Source organism: Paramacrobiotus metropolitanus, unplaced genomic scaffold (genome assembly GCF_019649055.1).
Source record: "Paramacrobiotus metropolitanus isolate TYO unplaced genomic scaffold, Prichtersi_v1.0 Parri_scaffold0000026, whole genome shotgun sequence".
Classification (NCBI taxonomy): domain Eukaryota; kingdom Metazoa; phylum Tardigrada; class Eutardigrada; order Parachela; family Macrobiotidae; genus Paramacrobiotus; species Paramacrobiotus metropolitanus.
In genome coordinates this window covers 755,166-777,116 of record NW_026570246.1, presented here as the reverse complement: position 1 = coordinate 777,116, position 21,951 = coordinate 755,166, and the positions used below count along the sequence as shown (strand labels likewise).

Below are 21,951 nucleotides of genomic sequence, written 5' to 3'. Positions count from 1 at the left end.
TGGTGAAAGGTGATACTCGAGCCATACTTACACGCACCATTGTGTGCTAGAATTGTATCTGTATGCTTTACCTGTGACAGCTACAGTTTCACGTCATTGTGGACATTATTCAGTTAACAAAATTATTAATGCATCCCTCAAAAATTTCGGCGGTTAAGAGATCACGGTATGCAGTATTGCAAGGACGAATTCGGGACAGTGCGACATGTAAATTTCTCGTGAAATTCTCGTTATCCGACATATGGCCGCATTTCCAATCTTAATCGTGCTCATTAAGGTACACTGTGCAGTCTATGTGATTCGCCTCCGATCCGAAATACAACTCTTCCGGCGGCGTTTAGACCGGTGCTACGGTACATATTGATGCAAGTATGTTTGTCCGGGACTCCTGGACTACGAGTATACATACAGCACTACGTCATAATCTCATTAGGCAGATCCGCCCATCTGCAATTCACAGTCACAATGCTGGAAGGTGGAAGTATCACGAACTTGTCTGTTTCATTAACCTTCAAGCATACCCGCAGCGTCGGTTGTGAAATTCCATACTTCTATCTGGAGGAATTAAATCTGTACCCGAAGCCGCTTTTGCACTCGATAATCCTGATTCCTCCATATAGTTACAGCAACCAGAGATGGAACATTTGTTTGGAGGCTCATTGTTAATATAATTACATGTGATATCTTGCGTTTCTAAAATTAATTGTATGCGACGTTTGAGTGTATTCATTAAGATTTATTCATTTGACTGCGTGTGCAGACATGAATAACGCAACGGATGCAGTTATGCCATTATGGCAGTATGAATCTCATAATGATACTTTGTGGATTCGTGTGGCTTTCATAATCGTCATGATCGTATTAAGTATCGCTGGTTTTGTGGGCAACGCAATGGTAAGTTTACACTAATAAATTACAAGGTTAGAGCCAAATTAGGAAGTAGCGGTAGTCAAATTAAGGTAGGTACCTATTAAAGCGATGCTGTTTCTTCCGCCTTTAATGAATTTTTCCACAGATAACAAATTCAGTTAATTACTGAGTTTCACATGACCACGGTAAATATTCGTTGTCCGTCAAAGCTGCAAGCGGCTCGAAACGATCGAGATTAATTGATATGCGCTAGCTGTGTAAATGTCTTTGTTTTTAAGCGAATATCATACAACTGTAATAATATAGTACAGATAATCCCACCACGAAAACCTTGAACACGAGTGCCACTATAATATGGATAAACGCTTTGGCTACATTCTACATATATATATATATCTATATGCTATATGAGTCTATAGTGTACGAATACGTGGTATTTTTATTATAAATTGAGGTGCTTTAATGTAGAACGCTTCCCATGAATCCTTGCAGCCGAACATCGAAACTAGTAAACAACACGCTCAATTACATTGATTTAGACTTTAGAGTAGTGCATATTACGGCTATGTGATTGAATAAAACAACCTGATAACAATACTTTTTCTAGATAATCATCACGATATTGCTTGTTCGGGAGCTGCGATCTACTCAAAATGCGTTCCTAGTCAACCTGGCAGTTTCCGATCTTGCACTGATATTGATAGTCGTTCCGTTTAATATCATTAGTAAGTGAAATGGTGGTGGTACGTACTACGTATACCTCAGCAAAATATCTATATAGATATACTCTTAATTGGTGTACTGGCACTGTGGCACATACAGTGAAGTGCCAAAAATTTGTTAGAAAATGAGCCGACAAGACCCGCTGCAAGTATTTTCAATGCAATTACTTCCTGATTATTTATTTCCACAGGTGTGGTCCATGGGAAACTGTTTTGGGCCGATCGCATGCCGCTGTGCATTTTTGTTGCCAGCGTATGTGCACCGGGTTGCTTAACAGCAATATGGTCAAACACGGGAACGGCTTTTAATCGGTACGTCAAGTGGAAGTTGACATTTCTTTTCTAGTAGTTATTTAGATAAACAGTGTTTCTTATTTGCGGTCCTAGTGGTAGATTGCGTTTTAATTTTATGTTCTATGCGTCAACGAATAGGTACTTCTTCATGTGCAAGAACGATATTTACGACCAGCTGTTTTCGCCGCGCAAAACTGTGCTGTGGATACTGGCCATATGGGCGATTTCTTTTCTCATCCATATGCCCAATCATCTTGGATGGGGAGAAAACAGTTATGTTGAACAGTTTTATCTATGCACCCGTGAAACCAATCTGTGGACATATTCCACTTTTTTCGCCGTGGTAGGCATTGTCCTTCCCATCGCCATTAGCTTCTTCGCCTATTTTAACATCTACCTGCTGGTACGCCGCACAAAATCCGCACGTAACATAATTATTAAAATGCGCAATCCAAAACCTCCAACCACATCGGCAGCATGTTCGGCTAGTTGCGGTAGCACACTGGAATCGTCAATCCGCATTCCGCTCGTGTCGCTGAAATCCGATGACGACAAAGCAGTGAAAGCACTGGTGGCCGTTAATGATGCCCTGACCTTACCGGTGAAGCATTGCAACCGGCGTAGTAAAGCATTCTGGCATGAAATCCTCCTGGCACAGACGCTGTTACGCAGCTTCATGCTATTTTTGGTATCCTGGTTGCCGCTAGCGATACTCCTAATGCTGCCCATGGTTCCTATCCCGGCATGGATTCATCTGGGAAGTCTGCTATTAGCGCACGGTAGTACAGCAACAAATGCCATTCTCATCTACAGTTCGGATAAGCGGTTTCGGCACGGCGCTCGGAACTTGTATAACCGATGGAGGGGAATTCGGGAAGGGTTCACCGAGTCTGGCACCGGCACAAGTGCCTCCTTCATATGAACCAACAATTTTTGCACATATAATTGGCATGGATGTATATTCTCGTACTACAATATCCACTTAATTGCCAACGCATGCCGCTCCGTCCGTGGCCAGCATTTGTCTTAAATTACTGGAATCACCCGTTATTAAAATTATATCGACTAGCAAGGTCACTTCTCGACCAGCTTTTCTAAACAACTTTTTAATTTATTGAAATTTTTGTACGTTCCAAAATGTGGCAAACAAAAATATTGTAATTGTCGTATACAGAGTAATAAGTATTCTGTAGTAATAAGTATTCGGTTTGTATCATAAACACTTTCTGCATCTTCTTGGATTTCCTGTTTGTTCCGTCAACTGTAGCGTTTTATATCAGAGTTCATGCCTTTGATTGCAAAGGCATTATTTCTGGAAGAGGAACCGGGGATAGAATATATGTGCGTAAAGACATCATTGTTTTGTAAAAAAATCTGGATGTTAATAGCAAAAATTCCAGTTACTATCTATGTAATTGCAAACTTTATGGCCGGCGGAGGAATGCTTCGAACACCTAAGTGATTATACAGTGACACATGGATAACAGCAAAGACTACTGTACTGTTGGGAACTTGAATGGTCAGAGAGTGTTGAATAGGTGACCTTTTAAAAATGCGTTTGCGATGTGCTTTACATTAGAAAACCAACGGCACCGAAAATTAATCAGCTACAATACATGGTACTCTAACAATAATTATTGTAACAGGTAATTCAGACTGCATTTGTACCTGATAAACGTTAACCAGTGACATTAGCAGTAACAATTATAAAATATTGAACCTGATGATGACAATTGACAGGTGCCGTAAATTGCAGATTGATCGATGAGAGTTGCAAAGCTTAAGTATACTTGTTTTTTATTGCTTTCTGTAGCAAAAATGCAATTAAAAATAAATTAATTATAAACTATCCTTGTACCTAAGAACACAATCTGGCAGGCAAGGCCTCCATTTACGACGTTCCTTGATTTAGGATTGGTTAATATACATATACCAGCTTTTGTAACTGGGAAGACCTTTTGCAGTTTTATCCTAGAGGCATTTAATAAAAATAATTTTTCTGGTACACCGCTTACACGTAATAATTATTTAATTTTGCCCCCTGTACAGACCATGTAGGAAGATCAAACCAAGTTTTATGTCTTTACCGTTTCGCTGGTTATCTCGCCTCTTGGAAATTTCGAAGCAGGTCACCTAAGGGCTTTTACATAAAAGAATTTTGCGGTCTTCTAGATTTTAGTAATCAAAGCGAAGTACACGAATTTACGTCTTAGGTTTCCATTCGCTTTTGCAGCGGCGGTAAAATTGGGTGCATAATTTGCCCAGTGGGCAGTGACTAATGCATTTTCCTTATTTTGAAAGAATAACATGACATATCGAGTATATTAAATCTTGCTATTGTCGCAAGCACAGATGTAAAAAACAATTCCTCCAAGCTGTAAAAGTGCGGTTGAGTCATCTAATGGCTATATTTTGCCGATCATCCGGCAAGAGTGCTGAAGTTTATATAAAGGCTCATTTTCCTTGGCCTTGTAATCATACAAAGCAACCTAATGCTTTAGCGCTGCTTTTTTGCTCGAAATTTTGGTGCGAGTAAGGCAGCACATTAAGTTTCCTCTGAATCTGCAGCCATTTACGTGCAAAATTGTATCAGCAACAGATTCCAGAGGTACTTAATCAGCTGTCGAACACCGCGACAGCCTTTTCGCTAGCTATACAAATATTATGTATGAATAATTTATAGAATATTTTTACTCAAATTTTCACAATGATCGAAGCGCTGTTGGGAAAAGCGTGGAGTGTCCTGACGGCGTATCCCATTCATGCAGTATGGATTGCCTTGCTTTTGATTGGCTGCGCGTGGTATATTTTTGTACGACAAATGGTCACCGGTTTACCACCTGGTCCGCTGGCAATTCCCATAATTGGGAATGCCTGGCTTCTTAACGGAAACGGTAAAGAGAGCGTGCAGACGCGTTTGATGCGGATCGGAAAAAAATACAATGGAATCTTCACCATGTACATAGGACGATAGTAAGTGAATTAGTGAACCATATTACAGTATTAACTGTTAACACTCAACTGAATACCCAGCCGCGCCCATGTAAAAACAGTGCCACCGTCGTCTTATTTAACCAGTGCGTTTGCATATCCCATCGAATTAAATTATTGAATGCATTGATTATGAAAGGTTAAACCAGCTAATATTTGTGCAGTCAAGGCAAGGAGCTTCCAAAGAATTAAATGCCGCAAATTACTGAGATGTTTACATCAGGAAAATTTTAATTTAAGCTTTCTTCGGCGATTCGGTATCACACACCTACAGTCGCAGCCAAAGCTAATTATTTGCTTTTGTTGAAATATTATCTACCGGTTTAATTGCGGCTGCAAATCTTTATACGTGAATATATACATGCATTATACGGTCATAATAGCAATAACGGGCATGATGATTAAAGTATATATGCACGATTTCAAGTAAAGTCTGGTAGGCTAAGTAAAGAAAGATTATGTTTTTATATGCAGTTATTTCCAGCTTATAAGTTTTTTTGCCTGGTTGCAGCCCAGTGATATGGCTGTCCTCGTACAAAACATGCCACGAAGGTTTTGTGGCCAGCGGATGGGACTGCGCCGGACGACCACCCGAGTTGCCAGTGCCGGGTTTGGATCCGAGTGGCAAAGGCTTTCTCAACATGGTCCACGCCGGCATCAATCCCGTCGAATGCGAAGTGCGCGATTTCGTCCGGCACAAACTGAAAGGTTTTGGAGTGCAGATCATGCAGAACCGGATAATTGATGAAATCAATCAAATGATGAAAGAACTCGAAGCCACCGAGGGCACACCTTTCAATCCAACGAAGATAATTGCCCAGACCATTGCCAATATCACCCTCGGCACACTGTTGGGAAAGCGGTTCGATTATGATGACGCGCATAGCCACAGAATGATTGAAATGTTCAGTGAGAGTGTGCGCTTACTCATGCAAATGACACTGGACGATGCGTTTCCCATTCTGAAACTGTTTCCGCGTACGTGTCGCAAAGAGGGCTACACGAAATTTCGCTACTGTACGGAATATTTGAGAGACATTGTTTACAAAAATGTTGAAGTGTGGAATAAGGGCTTCCCGACGAATATCATGGATGTTTGGATGGATCAGAATGCCGCTGTCTCGGGAGATAAGAAAGAGACCTTCGATATTGACCGCTTGCCGATGATCCTGGGACCGCTGTTTGTCGCCAGCTACGATACGAGTACAATGACACTCTCGTGGTACGGTGTGAGGAATAAGAAAATAGTTAAAACATTTTGCGCCAACAAAGAAACGTTATGCTTCATACGGTCATGTATATATTGGTGGTTTTGCATTTTTATAGGATTTTTGCCGTAATGCTGCATAAACCAGAAGTACAGAAAAAAGTCCAGGACGAGATCGATTCGGCGATCGCTTCAGGTGACATAACATTGGAACATCAAGCACTGTTACCGTACACGGAAAGCGTGATGCTGGAAGTAATGCGCATGTGGCCAGTGGCTCCCTTTGCCCTTCCGCACTACACAGATGCAGATGTGCCAGTAGGCGGTTACACGATTCCAAAGGGTAAGAAATTGTTGGCAAAATAATAACGTTTAAAACAAAATTATAATATTAGTACTAATAAGATTGGAAAGTAAATGTCAGCTGGACCACAATAGAAACGCAGAATGTTTACAGCGAGCAAGTACATGTACTGTAGAACAAATAACTATAACACGATGTAAAAGTAGAACGACTGGTACAGCTATACTATGGAGTGTGTAATTACAGCTTACCCATTATGACACATCTATCATGGAAGACTTCGCTTAAATCGTAAAGGCACAGGATATTTCATCGCTGTCGCTTGCCATTTTTTGTATTATTTATTCTTTAGGTACTCGTGTATATCTGCATTCCTTTGCGGTGCATTACGACGAAACAGTATGGAAAGATCCCTATGAATTCCGCCCTGAACGGTTTATCAACAATGGAAAAGTGCACGTGCCTGACTGGTTTGTACCTTTCTCCAAAGGTCGCCGAATGTGCATGGGGGATCAAATTGCTAAAAAACAAGTTTTCGTTATTTTTGCCAATGTGATGCAGAAGCTAACGCTGCTTCCAGCAACACCGGAAAAACTCCCTTCGCTGGATTTCCATACCATTGGTTTTTTCATGCTGCCGAAACCGTACGAAATGAAAATCAAGTTTCGACATAGAAGCTGAATGCGTTCATGGTATCTCAAAGACATTATATGTTTCACATTTTTTAAAATTACATTTGGCTTACTTATAATTAATTGTGCCATTACATAAGTACTTCCTTCTATAAATAAAAAGATAAAAATATTGTGCAACGACTGCTAATTTGATACGGGTTCAGTTATCTACATATGTTCATGCTTATTTCCTTCCCAAAGATGCTTGGTTGTGGGATTTACTTGCTTTGTAAATCTTACAAAGCCCCCAGTGGACCGTGTTATATTCAGCAAACTGTACGGTAATGTACTGCTCTGTAACGGGTGCTCCTGTTGCCGAATCACACCTGAAAAATAACCTGCACTTGGTTCGAAAAATAAACTGAAGAATCTGAAATACGCAAAAACGCAGAAATGTTTTCAAGCGAACAGCGACAGCATCACACAATTTGATCTGCAACAATCACAATCTTGCTCACAACTCACAATTAAGTAAGTACCGTACGAGGTTGTTCAAATTAACATTGGTTAAACTAAACTCAAAATTCCGCAATTACGCTTTTTTAAGTACCGTACGAGTACTGTACTTGAAAAAGCCAGTTATTTAATACTGTATGGAACAGAATTCCAGCATATATAGATATAACTTACGATTAGTTTGTGTCGAACGTACACTATGCTGCAGGTATAAAGGCAACCTTTATTAATCGTACTGCTGTGTAAAGCAGCGAAAGCCAAAAAATATATCGAGCGTCAAACAATCTGGAAGATAATAGGAAAACACTAAAAAACTATCCGCCTTTCTGCAAAAAAGCACATTGTGCAAGTTCACTAAAAAGCGAAGTGAACATTTCAATATCAACAGTCTACGCAGAAAACTACAGAGTACAGACCAATAGGCATAGAATCATGTTAAAAACAAAATGACAAAAGAAATCTAGCTATAACCCATCGTCGATATACAGCAAACTAACTAGCTAGACATATTAAGAATTATTAAGAACTAACTAGCTAGGCAGGAATATTGCGGACAAAGAGAAAGCGCACCCACATATTTAATGAATCTAACGTACCGCCAAAAATCAATCCAAGTCAGACGTGGAGAAAAAATCCCAGAAAAAACAAAAGCGGGTTACATTAACGACAACACGTCGGCATCAAAACAGATAAGGGCAGGTCAGAGAATAACGCTTCCGGACGGGAAAACGGTGAGACAAATTAAATTTAAATGCCTTCTCCTTCCGATTCAGTCGGGTTATGGATAACGCCCGTGAATTTAGACTGGCAAAGCGCCGACCCATCTTCGGGAAAGGAACTTCGACTACGTGTCCCAATTGACTCCCAAACCAAACCGATGCCATGTTCCTCCAGCTGCGGGCTGAAAATATCGGACAGATATAATGCATTCCACTTAATCTCTATTACATTATTTATATACTGATTTGACTACTGTGATCGAACGCAAGTATGCAATAATTTTGAGCGCTTAACTGTTCGTTTATTTACGTGAATATAAATATAAGGTTAGGGCACGGGTACTCAAGTTGCAATTGCGTTGTTGAAATGCGTGCATTTATATGAAAATGTATCTTTCAGTTACTAATATTATCCAGCATGGGTGTAATGCATAATACATATGTGTACCACAATTAATTTATGTCTGCGATGCTATACATATTATATAACTATGGTATATCCCACCGTAATAAAGGAGAAGCTATGAGCGCGGCCGACACATTGTCCATCTGCCCATCGCGCACCACCAGGTATATGCGGTTACTCTCCGGATCATAAATATACTGATCCTCGAAATACGCAGCCCAATGCCCAATGGCAAATGATGTTAGACATACTCGGACTTGGTGAAATTATCTGCCGGCTCGATTTCAGCGAGAGGGTGGTTTGCTGGCTGGCCTTGATTTGCGGGATGGGGCACTGGCTATTAAGTCGTTAATTCGATGGAGAAATTACCAACTGTACAAAGTCGCACAGAAAACAAACAAAATCAATAAGGCTTGATTAGCGGATTACTAAGAGCGGTGAGTGAGTGAGGACAGTTGTTCCCTTTTTGTCTTCCGCTGTGGGTTCCCCTTTGTTCTCTGCTGTTTTCGCGGCTGCTTGCACAAAGTTTTCAGGGGTGTGCACAGCCAAATCCTAAATCATCTTTCGCTCAATTAACACGCTCAATTCTGACTGAAATCGTGCAGCAGATTCCTGATCCCCAGTCAAAGCAGCGGCATCTCTCAACTTCGACAATTCACTTTCAGCATCTTTCATCGTAACATGCCGTCTCGGAAACTTATTGTATTGTTCTGCACAGTAAGCCACATGGGCAGAAGTAGGGTACAGCAGCGCAGTTAGAGCCCGCTGCAAATCCTGCTCTTTTTTCTCCAAAAACGTTTTGGTGGGCCAGGGCGTTTTGTACCGCTCCAGTTCGTTGAACAAAGCAGTATATTCGCATTCTTTCGTTATGCCGTTGGAAACATTCCGCAAAAGAACCTCTTCCTCATGATTACCAAACCTGAATAACACAAAAATAATGAACATTCAAAATGTTTAATTAGCAAAAGCTACTTCAGTAACGAAAATGCAAGTGCGGACACACAGCTCAGTTATCAGAAACATTTAAACAGTAAAAACAGCCAAACTAAAACGATGAACACTTCGCTGCATTTCCTGAATCTGATTTCGCACTGATGGGTGTATTAAATATGAAAAATGTCAAATACTATACAGAAATTCAAGAAATTTTTTACGCTTACTTCACGTTAAGGGTAACTCGGGTATAGAACGGCACAGGAGGATCAGTCAGTATGATGGAATACGGTTTTTTTGATTCTCCAACGCCGACGATCTTGCCAATCTAAACATAAAAAATTTGAAAGCACAATACAGCTTTCTCATTGTTTAAAGCAGTCCGATAACTTGATTGACTGCTTTCATTTCACAGCAATAAATCAAACATAACAACACAGCAATAAATCCATAAAAAATTTAAACTAAATAACTTCAATGCTTTTCATAAGCCTCACATTACCTTGTAATATCCATCAGTAAGCAGATTCTCCTCCGGTATAGTGTCACAATGCGTTGGCACATTATGCAAGACGGAATGGTAGACTCTTACAAAACAACCCTTCACCGTATCTTCGAAAAATGGGAAAAACTGCCAACCAATCAAGCGATCTCGCTTGATAAGAATTTTTTCAACTTCCTGATAATTTGGTTTTCTCTCCACATCCTGATTGTCGACCGAGTCACAACAGCCATCCGAGAGACTGTCCGAAGTGGATGAACTAGTGTTCTTTCTTTCCTCGTCAGATATGGCATGATCTCCGTCCGCTGTCTCACTACCACTTGATGTATCCGCAGCAAAAACCGTCTTTTTGGTGGGAAGAGTCATCCAGCCATTGACAGCCAATACGTCCAAATGTTCGAAGCGATCATGGATGTTCTTTAACTCCATATAGAGCATTTCCCAGAAACCAGCCAAATCCGTCGGGGTAGTCGTTGTATTCCCCATCTCGCACTCATCAAGCAGACCGACGAACTGCTGCATTTTCTTGTCAAGAAAGAGCCGAGACTGTCCGATTGCCAAGTGGATCTGGTCAGCCCCTGCGAGCGAACGACATCACGGTGTTTGTGCACATCATACACATGCTAATCAGCACAACGCACAAACGCACGGACCAACTTACCATCCTCGGTAATGGTCGGGGACGAACTGCCAGGCCCGGACTCCTTCAGCTTTTTCTGCCACTGCTCTGCCAGGCTATTTTCAAATGATACCTCCTGTGCCACAAGATCTCGGAAATACTTGATCTGCTCGTCTTTTGTTCCATCAGGCTTAAATCCAGCCATCCGTAGATTTTCGCTGCCTTGTGGCATGTTGAATTAGAATCTTATTAGATGAAATAGTAGCTACGTTTATAATTCTCAACGAGAAACAACAATACACATATTAAACGGGAACGCTTATGTAACTGATTTACGTAAATCCGCGGATAAATATAAGTCTGCCTAAAACCTAAAACAAAAAGTGAGATTCCGACGAAGGACGCGAAAAGTTCCATAAACAAACGTTACTCCAGATTTCAGAATTTCAAAAGTTACTTTGTTTGTTTACTTACTAAAGACGTAAGTGCAACAGGAAAGGTGGCCGCCACCTCGTCGGATAAACCAACCCCGACTGTAATGCTTGCAGTCCGTATTAAAACAAATCGGTCCATAATTCAAACTGATAATTTCATAATGTTATGATTATTATCCATAGATTCTTTTAAGATCGTTTTATCACTATTGTGCTTTGTGCTACGTATTGCGTCAAAGCTCACTGATGTTTCCATCGTTTTTCATCGTTCATTAAAATTATAATCCTCGGTAGCAGTAGTTCAGGCCGAAGAAATCTTCCAGATCCTGGTCAACCCATCCTTATGATCGTGGTGTTATCGCTAACTAGTTACTACTATAACTAGTACTAGTTAACGTTAACTAGTACTTGAAGTTACAGTACTTTGGATAAACCTTCAGGGCTCCTATCAGACTTGAGCCCTGTTATCGTTATTGAATATTTTTCCATTTGTTTCCCGCGATATCTCCCTCGTTTTCCTCTTTCGTGACTCGCGAGGACTGGGGATCTAGTTGGGGCTAGAGCAGTTGGATTTCGCGAATGTCTAGAACGAATTCACCTACTCCAGTAATTGCTAAAGGTACTGTACTTACTTACTTTAAACCGCAGTATACATGCATGGTCTTGCCATTGCGTAATGTGAAGAGTGAAGACGCATAATAAAATTAAAGCAGATTAACACAAGGTCGGGTCAGTCGTATATGACGATAGACTCAGACCAAACCAGACCATAAAAATGAACATTTTTTTTCATGTTAATACCAATAAATAACAGCGTTCCAAACCGTAGATCATATCCATTTGGACTTAGCTGTCGAAGACCACAGTCACAGTGGCTCGCTCAGCACATCCCCCGTTAACAGCTCTTCCCTCCTCCCCTCGCCCCAGCACACCCTCCGTCCGTCCCCCCTACCTTCTCCCCATCGACGCCGGTCCATGACCGTGCCCATCAACATCGCCGCCCTTCCCTTGACAGCCTCAGGCGGCGACTCCCTGTCCGCCAGTCAGGACATCTCCCCGGGCAGTTCCCACAAGGACATTCCCCCCTTCCCCCTGCCAGTGGTCGCGCAGGCACCCAAGAAGCCCAAGCGCTTTATCGTCTCTAAAATCAGCGAGGCGTCGTTAAAAGACGGCGGCGGGCTGATTCTGCCGGATCGTACGAGTGCGGGCTCGAGTCTAGCGGGCAGTCCGGAAGTGGGACGAGCCCGATCGCCCCTGGTGGCTGGGGTGGCGGGGGAGGAGCGGGTGGTTAGTCCGTCGTCCATGGAGGGATCACTGATCAGCTTAAAACCACAGGCGATGCCTGCTAATGCCCGTCCGGGGTCTCTTGCCTCCGGTGCGACTGAGCGATTGTCGCGCGGATCATCGAAAGATCAGGCAGAATTGGTAAGTTGCTGTCGTTTTTCCTGTTTTTAGAGAATTCGCTATTTTCTGCAGTTTTCTGTGACACGAAGGCAGGAAGATCATGCGAGAGGGTTCACGTTTTTTCGAAATTTTCGTAAGGGCCTCCTGAACCCTTCCGTGGTGGAGAGACTAGTATTTCTTCGATGCGCTGTTTTTGGATGGTTTTTCTATCAGTTTTCCTATAAGTAATATTGCATTAACTCTTGATTTCTTATAATATCATTTGGAACGAAGGTACATAGTGTTGTTTAATTCTTGAGAGGGCTATCTTGTAACACGAGGTGACGGTAGTGGTTTGTGTGAATATCGTACTGATGCTTTGATGAACTTGGGTGTGATTACTCGGTGATTCATCTTTTCGCTGTGTTTGATTGCCTGCAGCAGTTCGTAAGCTAAGAGGCTGCGAAGTCCAAGCATTTTGATTCCTGTCTGATGTTTTTGTTGACGTACTTTGTAGCAGTGCATTGACTGCTCTTTTCGAAAGCTTGTGTTTGTGGGCCGTGGCTAATGTTACTCTTCCATTAATTAACGAAACTGCAGCAAGATCTTTAACGTGTGTGGAATTTAAAATAGAACCTTTCGAATATTTTTTAAGGTTGCTTCTGTTTATACGGCATAATTGAAAAATGTTTCATTATTAAAAACGTGACTAGCATCCCTTTAATTCCCGCCAACTTGTACTGAACTTGGTTTGGTACTTGGTTTGCAGTATTGAAACTATCCGTTGTTGTTATACGAGCGTACGTTATATAATACAATAAATAACTGGGTGTAATAAGCTACTGTAAGTAAGTACATCATTTCGCTACACGTTTTACAGCAAGAAAACGTTTGCATTATGTATGCAGTAGATGGTTACACTACCAAAACATTTTTTTTAAAAGCAGTGTTTTGCTAATACGGGTGTGGATTTGAATGGAATCTGCCTTTTAATACTGTCGTTAAACAATGTCGCAGAAGTTCCAATAAAATTTGTGGAAACTTTTCTGTGAGAAACTGTTTACGTAGACATGGTTCTTCTACCTTGTCTGATTAAAATGTGCACAAATTTCTTATACAGGAAGTAATTTAGCGCCAGTTTACATTTGACATATATACTATCGAATACTCTTCATTGGTATCGAATATGATGGCGCTCTGTACTCTAGATGGAACAAGATGCTCTGAATTTTTAGATTATTGCCGAAATTGATTTCTGAATGAAGGTGTTATTTGTGAGAGTGATTGATAGATACCATTGTGCATTCGATTTCCATTTTAATGTTTTTAACAATGCGGTTATTTGATCATACGGGCAGAACTCCAAAGAAAACAAAGCATTTCTGGAGATGCGTTATCACGCATTTGTGCCTTCGGCAATAATCGCTCTGGTTGCTGTCTATAATTAGCATTATTAACTACTCATACCTAACCTGTTCTAACTGTTCGAGTCTGATCCGAGCCGTAAACACTTGTTGTTTTGCACAGAAAGGTCCTTCCACCAGCTTGTCGCTTGTACTGGGCGGGACTTCTAAAAATCGCAAACCGCATACATAGCATCTTTTCTCGTAATGCCGCCTGTGTACGGCGTAACCGCGTGTTATCATCCAGTCATGTGTAGTCGCAGTCTGATCGTGCCGGGTTGGTTGAAAACATCAAACAAGGGAAAATGTGAAGCTTCATATGTTTATACATTATCCCTGTCATGGCATTCCGGCCGAAAGCATCATTTCGTCGTTTTTCCTTGCAGCCACAGAGTGCTTCCTCGCCGTCATCTGGTGGTCAACCTGACCATGAGCCCTACGTTACACTGGGCGTTTGTGCCATGGTTGGTTGTTTCGAATTTATGTCTTGTATTTTATTGGTATGGCGTTTGATGCAAAATGTTTGTAGGCCAAAAAGGCCAAGTCCAAGTATATGACAGAAATACTACGACGCATAACGCAGGAGTTTGACCAGATTAAGACACTGGTGTTTGATGAGCAGCAAATCTTGCATGATCCGGTGGAAAAATGGCCGGTCGTGGATGCTCTCATTTGCTTCCAGTCGGAAAGATTTCCACTGGACAAAGCCATCAGCTACGCAGATTTGCGGAAACCGTTCGTGGTTAATGATCTTAAAATGCAGCACGTTATTAAAGACAGGTAAGCAGAGTGCGAATCTGATAAAGGTACAATTTGTAATTAATTAATGTGCCTTATTTAGTTGACGTAACTATTAATAACATGACTTACATCTGTATTGAGATTTACGCTTTTTGTTTCGCTAATTTGACTTTAACGTTTTAAAATAAGTGTCTTAAGATAAGTGTCGATGGATTAGCAATCTCGTATGTACAAGTCTGGGTGTGCTTTGCGATATTACTTTTAATAAATGCGTTGGTACAGTTACATTTATTTATATTAAATCATTTGAATGTATGTTAGAATGAATGCTGATGTTCTGATGTTTTGCAAATGCCTTTAATGGTTGGATCTGTTTTAGTCCCTAAAGTAGATGTGTAAAGGTTCGCCTTTTAATGCAGACCGATTTCTTGCGGTTTGTCAGCTTTCTTTAAACAGGCGAAAAGTCTACGAGTTGCTCAAGTCGGAGGGCATTGATGTGCCGCGCTACGCTGTGTTGGATCGGGAAAGCGGAAATCCGGATGATGCGCACATCGAGGAATACGACGATTACGTGGTGGTTAATGGGGTTACCTTCAATAAGCCATTTGTGGAGAAACCCATTTGTGCTGATGATCATAATGTGTACATCTACTATCCCATGGCGGCGGGTGGTGGCAGCCAGAGACTCTTTCGCAAGGTACGGTTCCGGTTACTATTATTCGTGTCTGTCTGTGTTGATTTACTTAATACTTCTCTCATCCAATTTTCCTGTCGACCTTGGTTATACTTCGTCACGGCTGAATGTGAAGCGGAACTGCTTTCACATTTATCCGAGCGAAACCTCTCACTATAATATTATATGCGTTATTATTAATATCTCGTATTAGATTATCAGTTCATTCACGATAATAATCTTACTTTTCAACTGTTTCTGAGAAATTAGTTTTGTGCGATTTTTGCGTTGGTTCAAGAGCAAGTTAATTTATGTTTTTCTGTCGTGTTTTATTTGGCATGGCTGTTAAATACAAACTACAAAGTCACAAGGTGGCGTGCATACTTTCGTGAACCAGTTGCATCCACGTTTAATTGTAGCTGCTGGCTTGCAAATATGGCTTGATTCTGTTGGTGGATGGGAACTTCAGTTGTCTGTTTATTAAGCTTAGTAGTGCCGAATAATCGTTATTCGATATTTTCAAACACTTTCCAATACACTTGTACCGACCGGGTCGCCTTTTGATGCTCGGTATTGCTTGCTGACAAAACGCAGAGGGCCTTTGCCTCGCAATGCCTTTTTATCGTTCCACTGTTGACATGTGATTACATTGTTAGCCGTGGCTGTTTGTGAAATGTCGCTGGTTAAAAAGATGAGGTGTTCAATTTTGCTCTATTCTATCCGGTTAATAGCGACACTTATTGCCCTGGCAATGGTTACAATCGCCGGAATTGATGGACTGTTTTGTTTTTGTGTAGATTGGAAGCCGTAGCAGTGTATATTCATCGGAGAGTAAAGTCCGGAAAACCGGTTCCTATATCTACGAGGAATTCATGCCTACCGACGGCACTGACGTCAAAGTGTACACTGTTGGTCCCGAATACGCGCACGCTGAGGCGCGCAAATCCCCGGCGCTGGATGGCGTCGTGGAGCGAGATAAAGAGGGAAAGGAAATTCGTTTTCCCGTTATACTCAATAACATTGAGAAATTAATTGCCAGACGGGTGTGCATTGCCTTCAAGGTGGGTTCGGGTGAAGTCCGGAAATGAATGGTTCTGTCTGTCAGACAACTTCCAGAGCTCGGTTGTCTATTAATAGCAAGCAAAAAATGGCTAGTTAGCGGGATGCATCTTTAAGTTCCGAATTATGCAAGAAAATTTCCCTTAATTAAAACATTTATCCAAGGATATTCGTACTAGGGCAGTTACGGTGCCATAGCCAGTTGTTTTGCACAGTAATTTTTGCCCTGTGATCTGAATTTATAATTTTGTGTCCGCACAACTTACCCTGTTTTTGGTTTTGTAAATATCTTTTTTTTGGGTTTACAGCAAACCGTTTGCGGTTTTGATCTCCTGCGTGCCAGTGGTCGCTCATATGTCTGTGATGTAAACGGGTTCAGCTTTGTAAAGAACTCTATGATCTACTACAACGATTGTGCGAAAATTGTGGCTAACAATATTCTGCGGCGTTTGGCGCCCCAGCTGCACATCCAGTGGGCGATGCCGTACCAGCTGGGTGACCCTCCCATTGTCACTACGACTTTCGGAAAAGAAATGGAGCTGCGCAGTGTAGTCGCTGTCATCCGGCACGGTGATCGTACTCCAAAGCAGAAGATGAAAATGGAAATCCGCCATCCGGTATTCTTTGAAGTATTCGAGAAGTTTGGGGGAAAATTTGAGACCGATGGGAGAGAAATTAAATTGAAGAAACCCAATCAGTTACAGGAAATATTGGATATTGTAAGGAATCTGTTGGCCAATCGTGCTGATGAGCCTGAAGTCAGGGATAAACGGCTGAAATTGGAGCAGCTGAAGGCTGTACTGGAAATGTATGGGCATTTCAGTGGGATCAACAGGAAAATACAGATTAAGTATCAGCTCATAGACCGCACCGACTCGCCCTGTCGATCTGAAGGTACGAGTACATAACGATTTGTTTATCCAAGTTGTTTTATGCTGCCTTCGGAAACTCTGCCTAGTGGCTCCGTAAAACCGTTGCTCCGAGTTCCTATAAGTTTTATAAGTAGTGTCTATTTTTGCTTGCATCTTAGATACCAGCTGTGCTGATTAATATGAATTAGTATTGAAAGAAACATGTAAACCGTATAAGCGATTATTGGGAACAGTTGAACGTGATATTTTGTGCTTTAGCTCCTGTGATAATCGACCCCGAAACCAGCATCCCTCCTGGAAGCCTAGTTTTGATTATGAAGTGGGGCGGTGAACTGACTCCTCTCGGAAAATACCAGTCTGAGCAGCTGGGGCAGATGTTTCGTTGCATGTACCCTGGATCGGGTGAATTTTCCCGAAAAAAAGGTCATGGATTGCTCCGTTTACATAGTACATTTCGTCATGATCTCAAAATTTATGCATCGGACGAAGGACGAGTGCAAACCACAGCTGCGGCATTTGCCAAGGTAACGCTTGATATTGGTAGCAGATATTTAGTTCAACATGACTTGTGACTGAATTTCTTTGTGTTGTTCTGGTGTTGATTAGGGATTCTTGGCACTGGAAGGCGAATTGACACCCATCTTGGTGCAGATGGTGAAATCTGCTGACACAAACGGTCTACTTGATAATGATTTGGATGCACGTGAGCATGAGAACGCGTAAGTTATTCGCATGCTGTGTGTCTGTGTGCGTGTGCTCCTTTTCTTGTCTTGTTGTTTTTGCGTTTGGTGATGGACTTGCGGTTGCCAGAGCGCGGCGGTGGCGGGTTTCAAGGAAAAATGGTGCACAGCGAGGTGGCAGAACTTGTTTGTTTTAACTCACTGTTTTTACTAACACAATTAGACTATTCCTTAGGGTGTGAAAACGTTTTTTTTGTTCTACGTGTTCCATATGAAGAAAATGCAGGTTTTTATTTTGGTGGTTGAATTTGATCTTTAGGGTAGATTTTACTCCACTGCTGGGCCGGTCGTATACCGCTTATTGCTGTGCTTATAGGTCTGTGCACTGGTGCTGATGATCACATTTGCTGTAGCGATCTGCAGATTGTTTAATGGGGTTTATGTGTTATAGCGTTAAAAAACGGCTGAAAGCCATTATGAAACAGGATCGTGATTTTACGGATGAAGACTGTGAAATTTTAAATCCCACGAACTCTCTGGCGATTAAAGCGTCCATGGACGTCATTAAGAATCCCGTGAAAGCCTGCGAACAGATGCATGAAAGCATCAAAGAACTAAATGCGTTCATTCGGGAAAAAGCCGCTAATTTGGATAGCGACGGTAGGTCTTTTGATAAATGTAGTTTATCCTGTACAGTAGAATTAGTAATTCTCATTTCGATCATATTTATATGCAGTATTTTCACTGACGTCTCATTATTATTCTACCGGGCTACCAATGCCTTCCTTTTCTCGTTTCAAATTTTGCTTGACATGGTTGATTAGTTATGTACATCCCTTGACTAGGTAGATTTTGGATTATTTGAATTCGTAAGTGCGTAAAAATAATCTACAGGAATATTGCTTTTGGACAAATTACATTTCCGTATTGGGGGATGCTTTGATTTGGTAATTATTTCTTGAAATTGTTGAGGGGATTTTGTAAAGGAATAAAAGAATGTATTCAGACGATCGATAGGGATAATGATGTGTGCATGTTGTAGTTCCCACGCTGTACAGCGGTGAGAGTTGGGATTTAATTCAGCGTCGTTGGGGAAAGTTGGAGAAAGACTTCCGGTTGAAGGATGGTAGTTTCGACATAACCAAGATCCCGGATATCTACGACTGCATCAAATTTGATATTCATCACAATCAGTGGATTAGTCGGTCGGCCAATGCCAAGCAGCTGTTCAGTCTGGGTCGCAATTTAGCCAACATCGTTGTGCCGCTAGAGTACGGGATCACGGCCAAAGAAAAGTTGGCGATTGCGCAGGTTGGAATATTGTCTTATCTGATCGAGCTGGCTGTGACGGATGAATAGCGTACAGTTGCGTATGTCCGTAGGGAGTTGCGACTCCGCTGCTGAAAAAGATCAGGGCCGATCTGCAGCGTGTCATTGACTACCAGGATGACCCGGAGAACATCAATCGCTTACATCCGAGGTTAGCTAACTGCTGCGATTAGGAGTAGTTGGTGTCGAAAAGGTTTCGGCCAAGATAAATGATAAAGATTTTAGGCGGTCTTCCGTGGTTTTACTGACAAAGTTTTAATAGTCTACCTCCATTTTACACCCTTATTCGCTAAGAAAGCACCAACAAAATTAAGTAGACGAAAAGATTTTGCGAAGTAACTATACATTTTAGAATGCTTTAACAATTTGTCTTTTTGTTTCACTAATACATTATTATCTACCGAAAATATGGAACGAGCAGTACCTAAATGGAATTCATTATTAGTTCATGCAATTTGTGCACTGGTTGTTCTAGAATTAGAAATATATTTGCAATGTTTTTTACTACTTGTAAAAAATTTAAGCATTGTTTTTGCTGCAGGTTTTCACAGAATGTTGCCTCACCTGGTCGGTTGGTCCGCAGTCGACTGTATTTTACCAGCGAAAGCCATATACATTCGTTGATGAATATGCTGCGGTTTGGCGGGCTTATCGGGGTACACAAGAAAACGATTAAGCGCAGCCGACAGGACTGTTTAATATGATAATCCGAAAACGATTGCAGGGAAATGACGAACAGTGGAGTCGCGCCATGAAATATATTTCGACGGTGTCCGAGTTCAATTTCCTCACGCAGATTGTCATTATGATGTACGAAGATCCTAACAAGGAGCTGCGTTCCGAAGAACGCTTCCATATTGAAATCCACTTCAGCCCGGGAATGATGCTGCGCAATGAGGATGTGGAAGATACGGAGGGTCCGGGATTTCGTACCGTCGGAAGTGTCGGTAAAGTCAGCAAATCGGCATCGGTAAGAAGACCCTTCACTTTGACACATTTTTGTTATGGAAAATTAATTTAGATTGGAATTATCATTATAGTATTTATTGTATTGTTAGAATGAGTCGATCGACTTTTTGGTTACTAAAGCCAGCACCACTACCTTGAAAAATGAACCTAATGATCTACCGTCCTTACCGAAGAAAATCAATTCAAGCTTTGCGACGTCTATGTCTCATTTGGCCGATGGTAAGATTCCTTGTGCAACACGGTGGTTAATGATACACATATCTAAACTTAACTGCTTGGAATGCAGGATGGTTGGATAACTTGGATTCGAATTCCACCATAAATTTCCCCAAAACTCGCTATGATCGGTCGACATTCACCAAAATCAGCGACAGTGGTGTAATTATGAATCGGGTATTTAGTACGGCAGTAATCAAAGGTGTCAGCTCCGCGTCGAGCTTGGATAAAGTGGATGATAAAACAGACAAAAAGGGTAAATATGAACTTTTCGAAAACCTTTTCGGTTTTAATTTTACTGCACTTTTTTTAGTTAATTTTCAACAGGTTGTAAAAATTGTCTACGCTGCTTCTCTTAAAACGAACGCGTCATGCACCTTTACATGCGCCACTTATATACGCAAAGTGCAACAAAATTACTATTAGTTTTTTCATTTGATATGTTAGATGGCGATCAGTGCTTGCATGTGCCGAACGTGCACTCACTGGAAACACTGCACAACGCTTTGCATTTCCATGAACTGGACATGTTCCTGCAAACAGTAACGGAATCGTCCTCCAAACAGACATCCGCAGTGACATCGCCAATTCATACACCTGATCAGCATCCGCTATTGTCGTCCTTATCCCACGAACAGGATGACACCTCCCATAATCGTTTCTGGACCCATCAGGAGTCCTTCAACGCCGACGTGTTAAATCAGGAGAATCAGTTTTCGGCGATGAACAGTCTGGCCAGCAGCGCCGTGACGAGTCCGTACATGAACGGACCAGTGGGCTTCTTCACCACGGCCATCGGGCATTCGGACAACGTGCTGACAACGAAGCACAACAACATCAGCGAGAGTAATCCGGATCATTTGAAAGCGGGGGATAATGCCGGCGACAGGAGTTTCAATTCGTCTAGTCCACGGATTGATTCGCTGGTAATGTCGCCGATCAAGGAGGCGAATCAGGGGATGGGTGCGGGCCCGGGCGGCGGCTGCGACGAAGAGACGGCGCTGCCCCCGCGGAAACTCAGTTTTAGTGCAAATCCTTGATGCCGCATGGCTGCAGATTATTATTTTGTGATAATTTGGTTAGTGAGATTTCACCATTTAAGGTTGTGTTTGTTCGTTTCCTTTCAGTCTCTTTTGAGATGACTATTTATTTATTGTGTGCGTTTTTTATTTTATTTTATTTTTTGTGTTCATTTTGGAACCTCTGTTAAACAGGAAAATGTGCGAGAAACTGAATAAGAAGGCTTCGACGCTTCGAAGTTTGCTGTGTGTTGATTAAAACCAGATAATGCATTTTCGGGATGTGAGACTTACAGTATCTACAGATATAAACAATTATTTTATAGTTATTATTATTTCCTCTGTACATACATAAAACATGTATGCGGACACTAGTTAGAGAGTACAGTTACAATTGCATCGTTATACCTGTTATGGAAATTATTATTGTACCAGTTAGGAAAACATGTTTGTTACGATACCTTTTGTTTTGACTC

The 21,951-nt window shown here is 41.6% G+C and overlaps 4 protein-coding genes across 6 annotated transcripts; 3 read left to right on the top strand and 1 right to left on the bottom strand.

The window, feature by feature from the left end:
- Positions 1 to 541: 541 nt before the first annotated feature.
- Positions 542 to 3,227, top strand: LOC129587844 (melatonin receptor type 1B-A-like). Its single transcript, XM_055481784.1, has 4 exons — positions 542 to 894; positions 1,478 to 1,595; positions 1,784 to 1,904; positions 2,025 to 3,227. Exons 1-4 carry the CDS (start codon positions 763 to 765, stop codon positions 2,806 to 2,808), a joined length of 1,155 nt encoding a protein of 384 aa, XP_055337759.1. The 5' UTR covers positions 542 to 762; the 3' UTR covers positions 2,809 to 3,227.
- A 1,116-nt stretch (positions 3,228 to 4,343) lies between these two features.
- On the top strand, positions 4,344 to 7,448 carry LOC129587724 (cytochrome P450 2F2-like). Its single transcript, XM_055481595.1, has 4 exons — positions 4,344 to 4,859; positions 5,389 to 6,099; positions 6,204 to 6,427; positions 6,741 to 7,448. The coding sequence occupies exons 1-4, from the start codon at positions 4,594 to 4,596 to the stop codon at positions 7,067 to 7,069; spliced, it is 1,530 nt and encodes a 509-aa protein (XP_055337570.1). The 5' UTR covers positions 4,344 to 4,593; the 3' UTR covers positions 7,070 to 7,448.
- LOC129587725 (RNA polymerase-associated protein RTF1 homolog) lies at positions 7,208 to 11,121 on the bottom strand. Of its 2 annotated transcripts, XM_055481597.1 has the most exons (6): positions 10,740 to 11,121; positions 10,079 to 10,656; positions 9,804 to 9,904; positions 8,743 to 9,562; positions 8,111 to 8,419; positions 7,208 to 7,388 (listed from the first exon to the last, which is right to left on the bottom strand). In XM_055481597.1, exons 1-4 carry the CDS (start codon positions 10,927 to 10,929, stop codon positions 9,196 to 9,198), a joined length of 1,236 nt encoding a protein of 411 aa, XP_055337572.1. In that variant the 5' UTR covers positions 10,930 to 11,121; the 3' UTR covers positions 7,208 to 7,388; positions 8,111 to 8,419; positions 8,743 to 9,195. The 2 variants fall into 2 exon arrangements, with proteins under 2 accessions (XP_055337572.1, XP_055337571.1); XM_055481596.1 differs by lacking the exon at positions 7,208 to 7,388 and having other exon boundaries at positions 7,734 to 8,419.
- Positions 11,122 to 11,274: 153 nt separating this feature from the next.
- LOC129587847 (inositol hexakisphosphate and diphosphoinositol-pentakisphosphate kinase 2-like) lies at positions 11,275 to 21,748 on the top strand. Of its 2 annotated transcripts, XM_055481787.1 has the most exons (18): positions 11,275 to 11,750; positions 11,961 to 12,556; positions 14,304 to 14,381; positions 14,447 to 14,697; positions 15,115 to 15,355; positions 16,129 to 16,392; positions 16,699 to 17,284; positions 17,521 to 17,786; positions 17,869 to 17,981; positions 18,262 to 18,318; positions 18,394 to 18,602; positions 18,985 to 19,253; positions 19,325 to 19,422; positions 19,813 to 19,927; positions 19,996 to 20,241; positions 20,330 to 20,459; positions 20,527 to 20,712; positions 20,904 to 21,748. In XM_055481787.1, exons 1-18 carry the CDS (start codon positions 11,711 to 11,713, stop codon positions 21,494 to 21,496), a joined length of 4,338 nt encoding a protein of 1,445 aa, XP_055337762.1. In that variant the 5' UTR covers positions 11,275 to 11,710; the 3' UTR covers positions 21,497 to 21,748. The 2 variants fall into 2 exon arrangements, with proteins under 2 accessions (XP_055337762.1, XP_055337763.1); XM_055481788.1 differs by lacking the exon at positions 18,262 to 18,318 and having other exon boundaries at positions 11,276 to 11,750.
- Positions 21,749 to 21,951: the final 203 nt, after the last annotated feature.

Coding starts and splice junctions, on each gene's coding strand:
- LOC129587844 (XM_055481784.1), top strand. CDS start 763: ATGAATAACGCAACGGATGCAGTTATGCCATTATGGCAGTATGAATCT. Junction 895..1,477: donor GTTTTGTGGGCAACGCAATG/GTAAGTTTACAC, acceptor TACTTTTTCTAG/ATAATCATCACGATATTGCT. Junction 1,905..2,024: donor ACGGGAACGGCTTTTAATCG/GTACGTCAAGTG, acceptor GTCAACGAATAG/GTACTTCTTCATGTGCAAGA.
- LOC129587724 (XM_055481595.1), top strand. CDS start 4,594: ATGATCGAAGCGCTGTTGGGAAAAGCGTGGAGTGTCCTGACGGCGTAT. Junction 4,860..5,388: donor ACCATGTACATAGGACGATA/GTAAGTGAATTA, acceptor GCCTGGTTGCAG/CCCAGTGATATGGCTGTCCT. Junction 6,428..6,740: donor CGGTTACACGATTCCAAAGG/GTAAGAAATTGT, acceptor TTTATTCTTTAG/GTACTCGTGTATATCTGCAT.
- LOC129587847 (XM_055481787.1), top strand. CDS start 11,711: ATGTCTAGAACGAATTCACCTACTCCAGTAATTGCTAAAG. Junction 19,423..19,812: donor ATCAATCGCTTACATCCGAG/GTTAGCTAACTG, acceptor TTTTTGCTGCAG/GTTTTCACAGAATGTTGCCT. Junction 19,928..19,995: donor GGTTTGGCGGGCTTATCGGG/GTACACAAGAAA, acceptor AAACGATTGCAG/GGAAATGACGAACAGTGGAG.
- LOC129587725 (XM_055481597.1), bottom strand. CDS start 10,929: ATGCCACAAGGCAGCGAAAATCTACGGATGGCTGGATTTAAGCCTGAT. Junction 9,905..10,078: donor TTACTGATGGATATTACAAG/GTAATGTGAGGC, acceptor TTTTATGTTTAG/ATTGGCAAGATCGTCGGCGT. Junction 9,563..9,803: donor CGAGTTACCCTTAACGTGAA/GTAAGCGTAAAA, acceptor TGTGTTATTCAG/GTTTGGTAATCATGAGGAAG.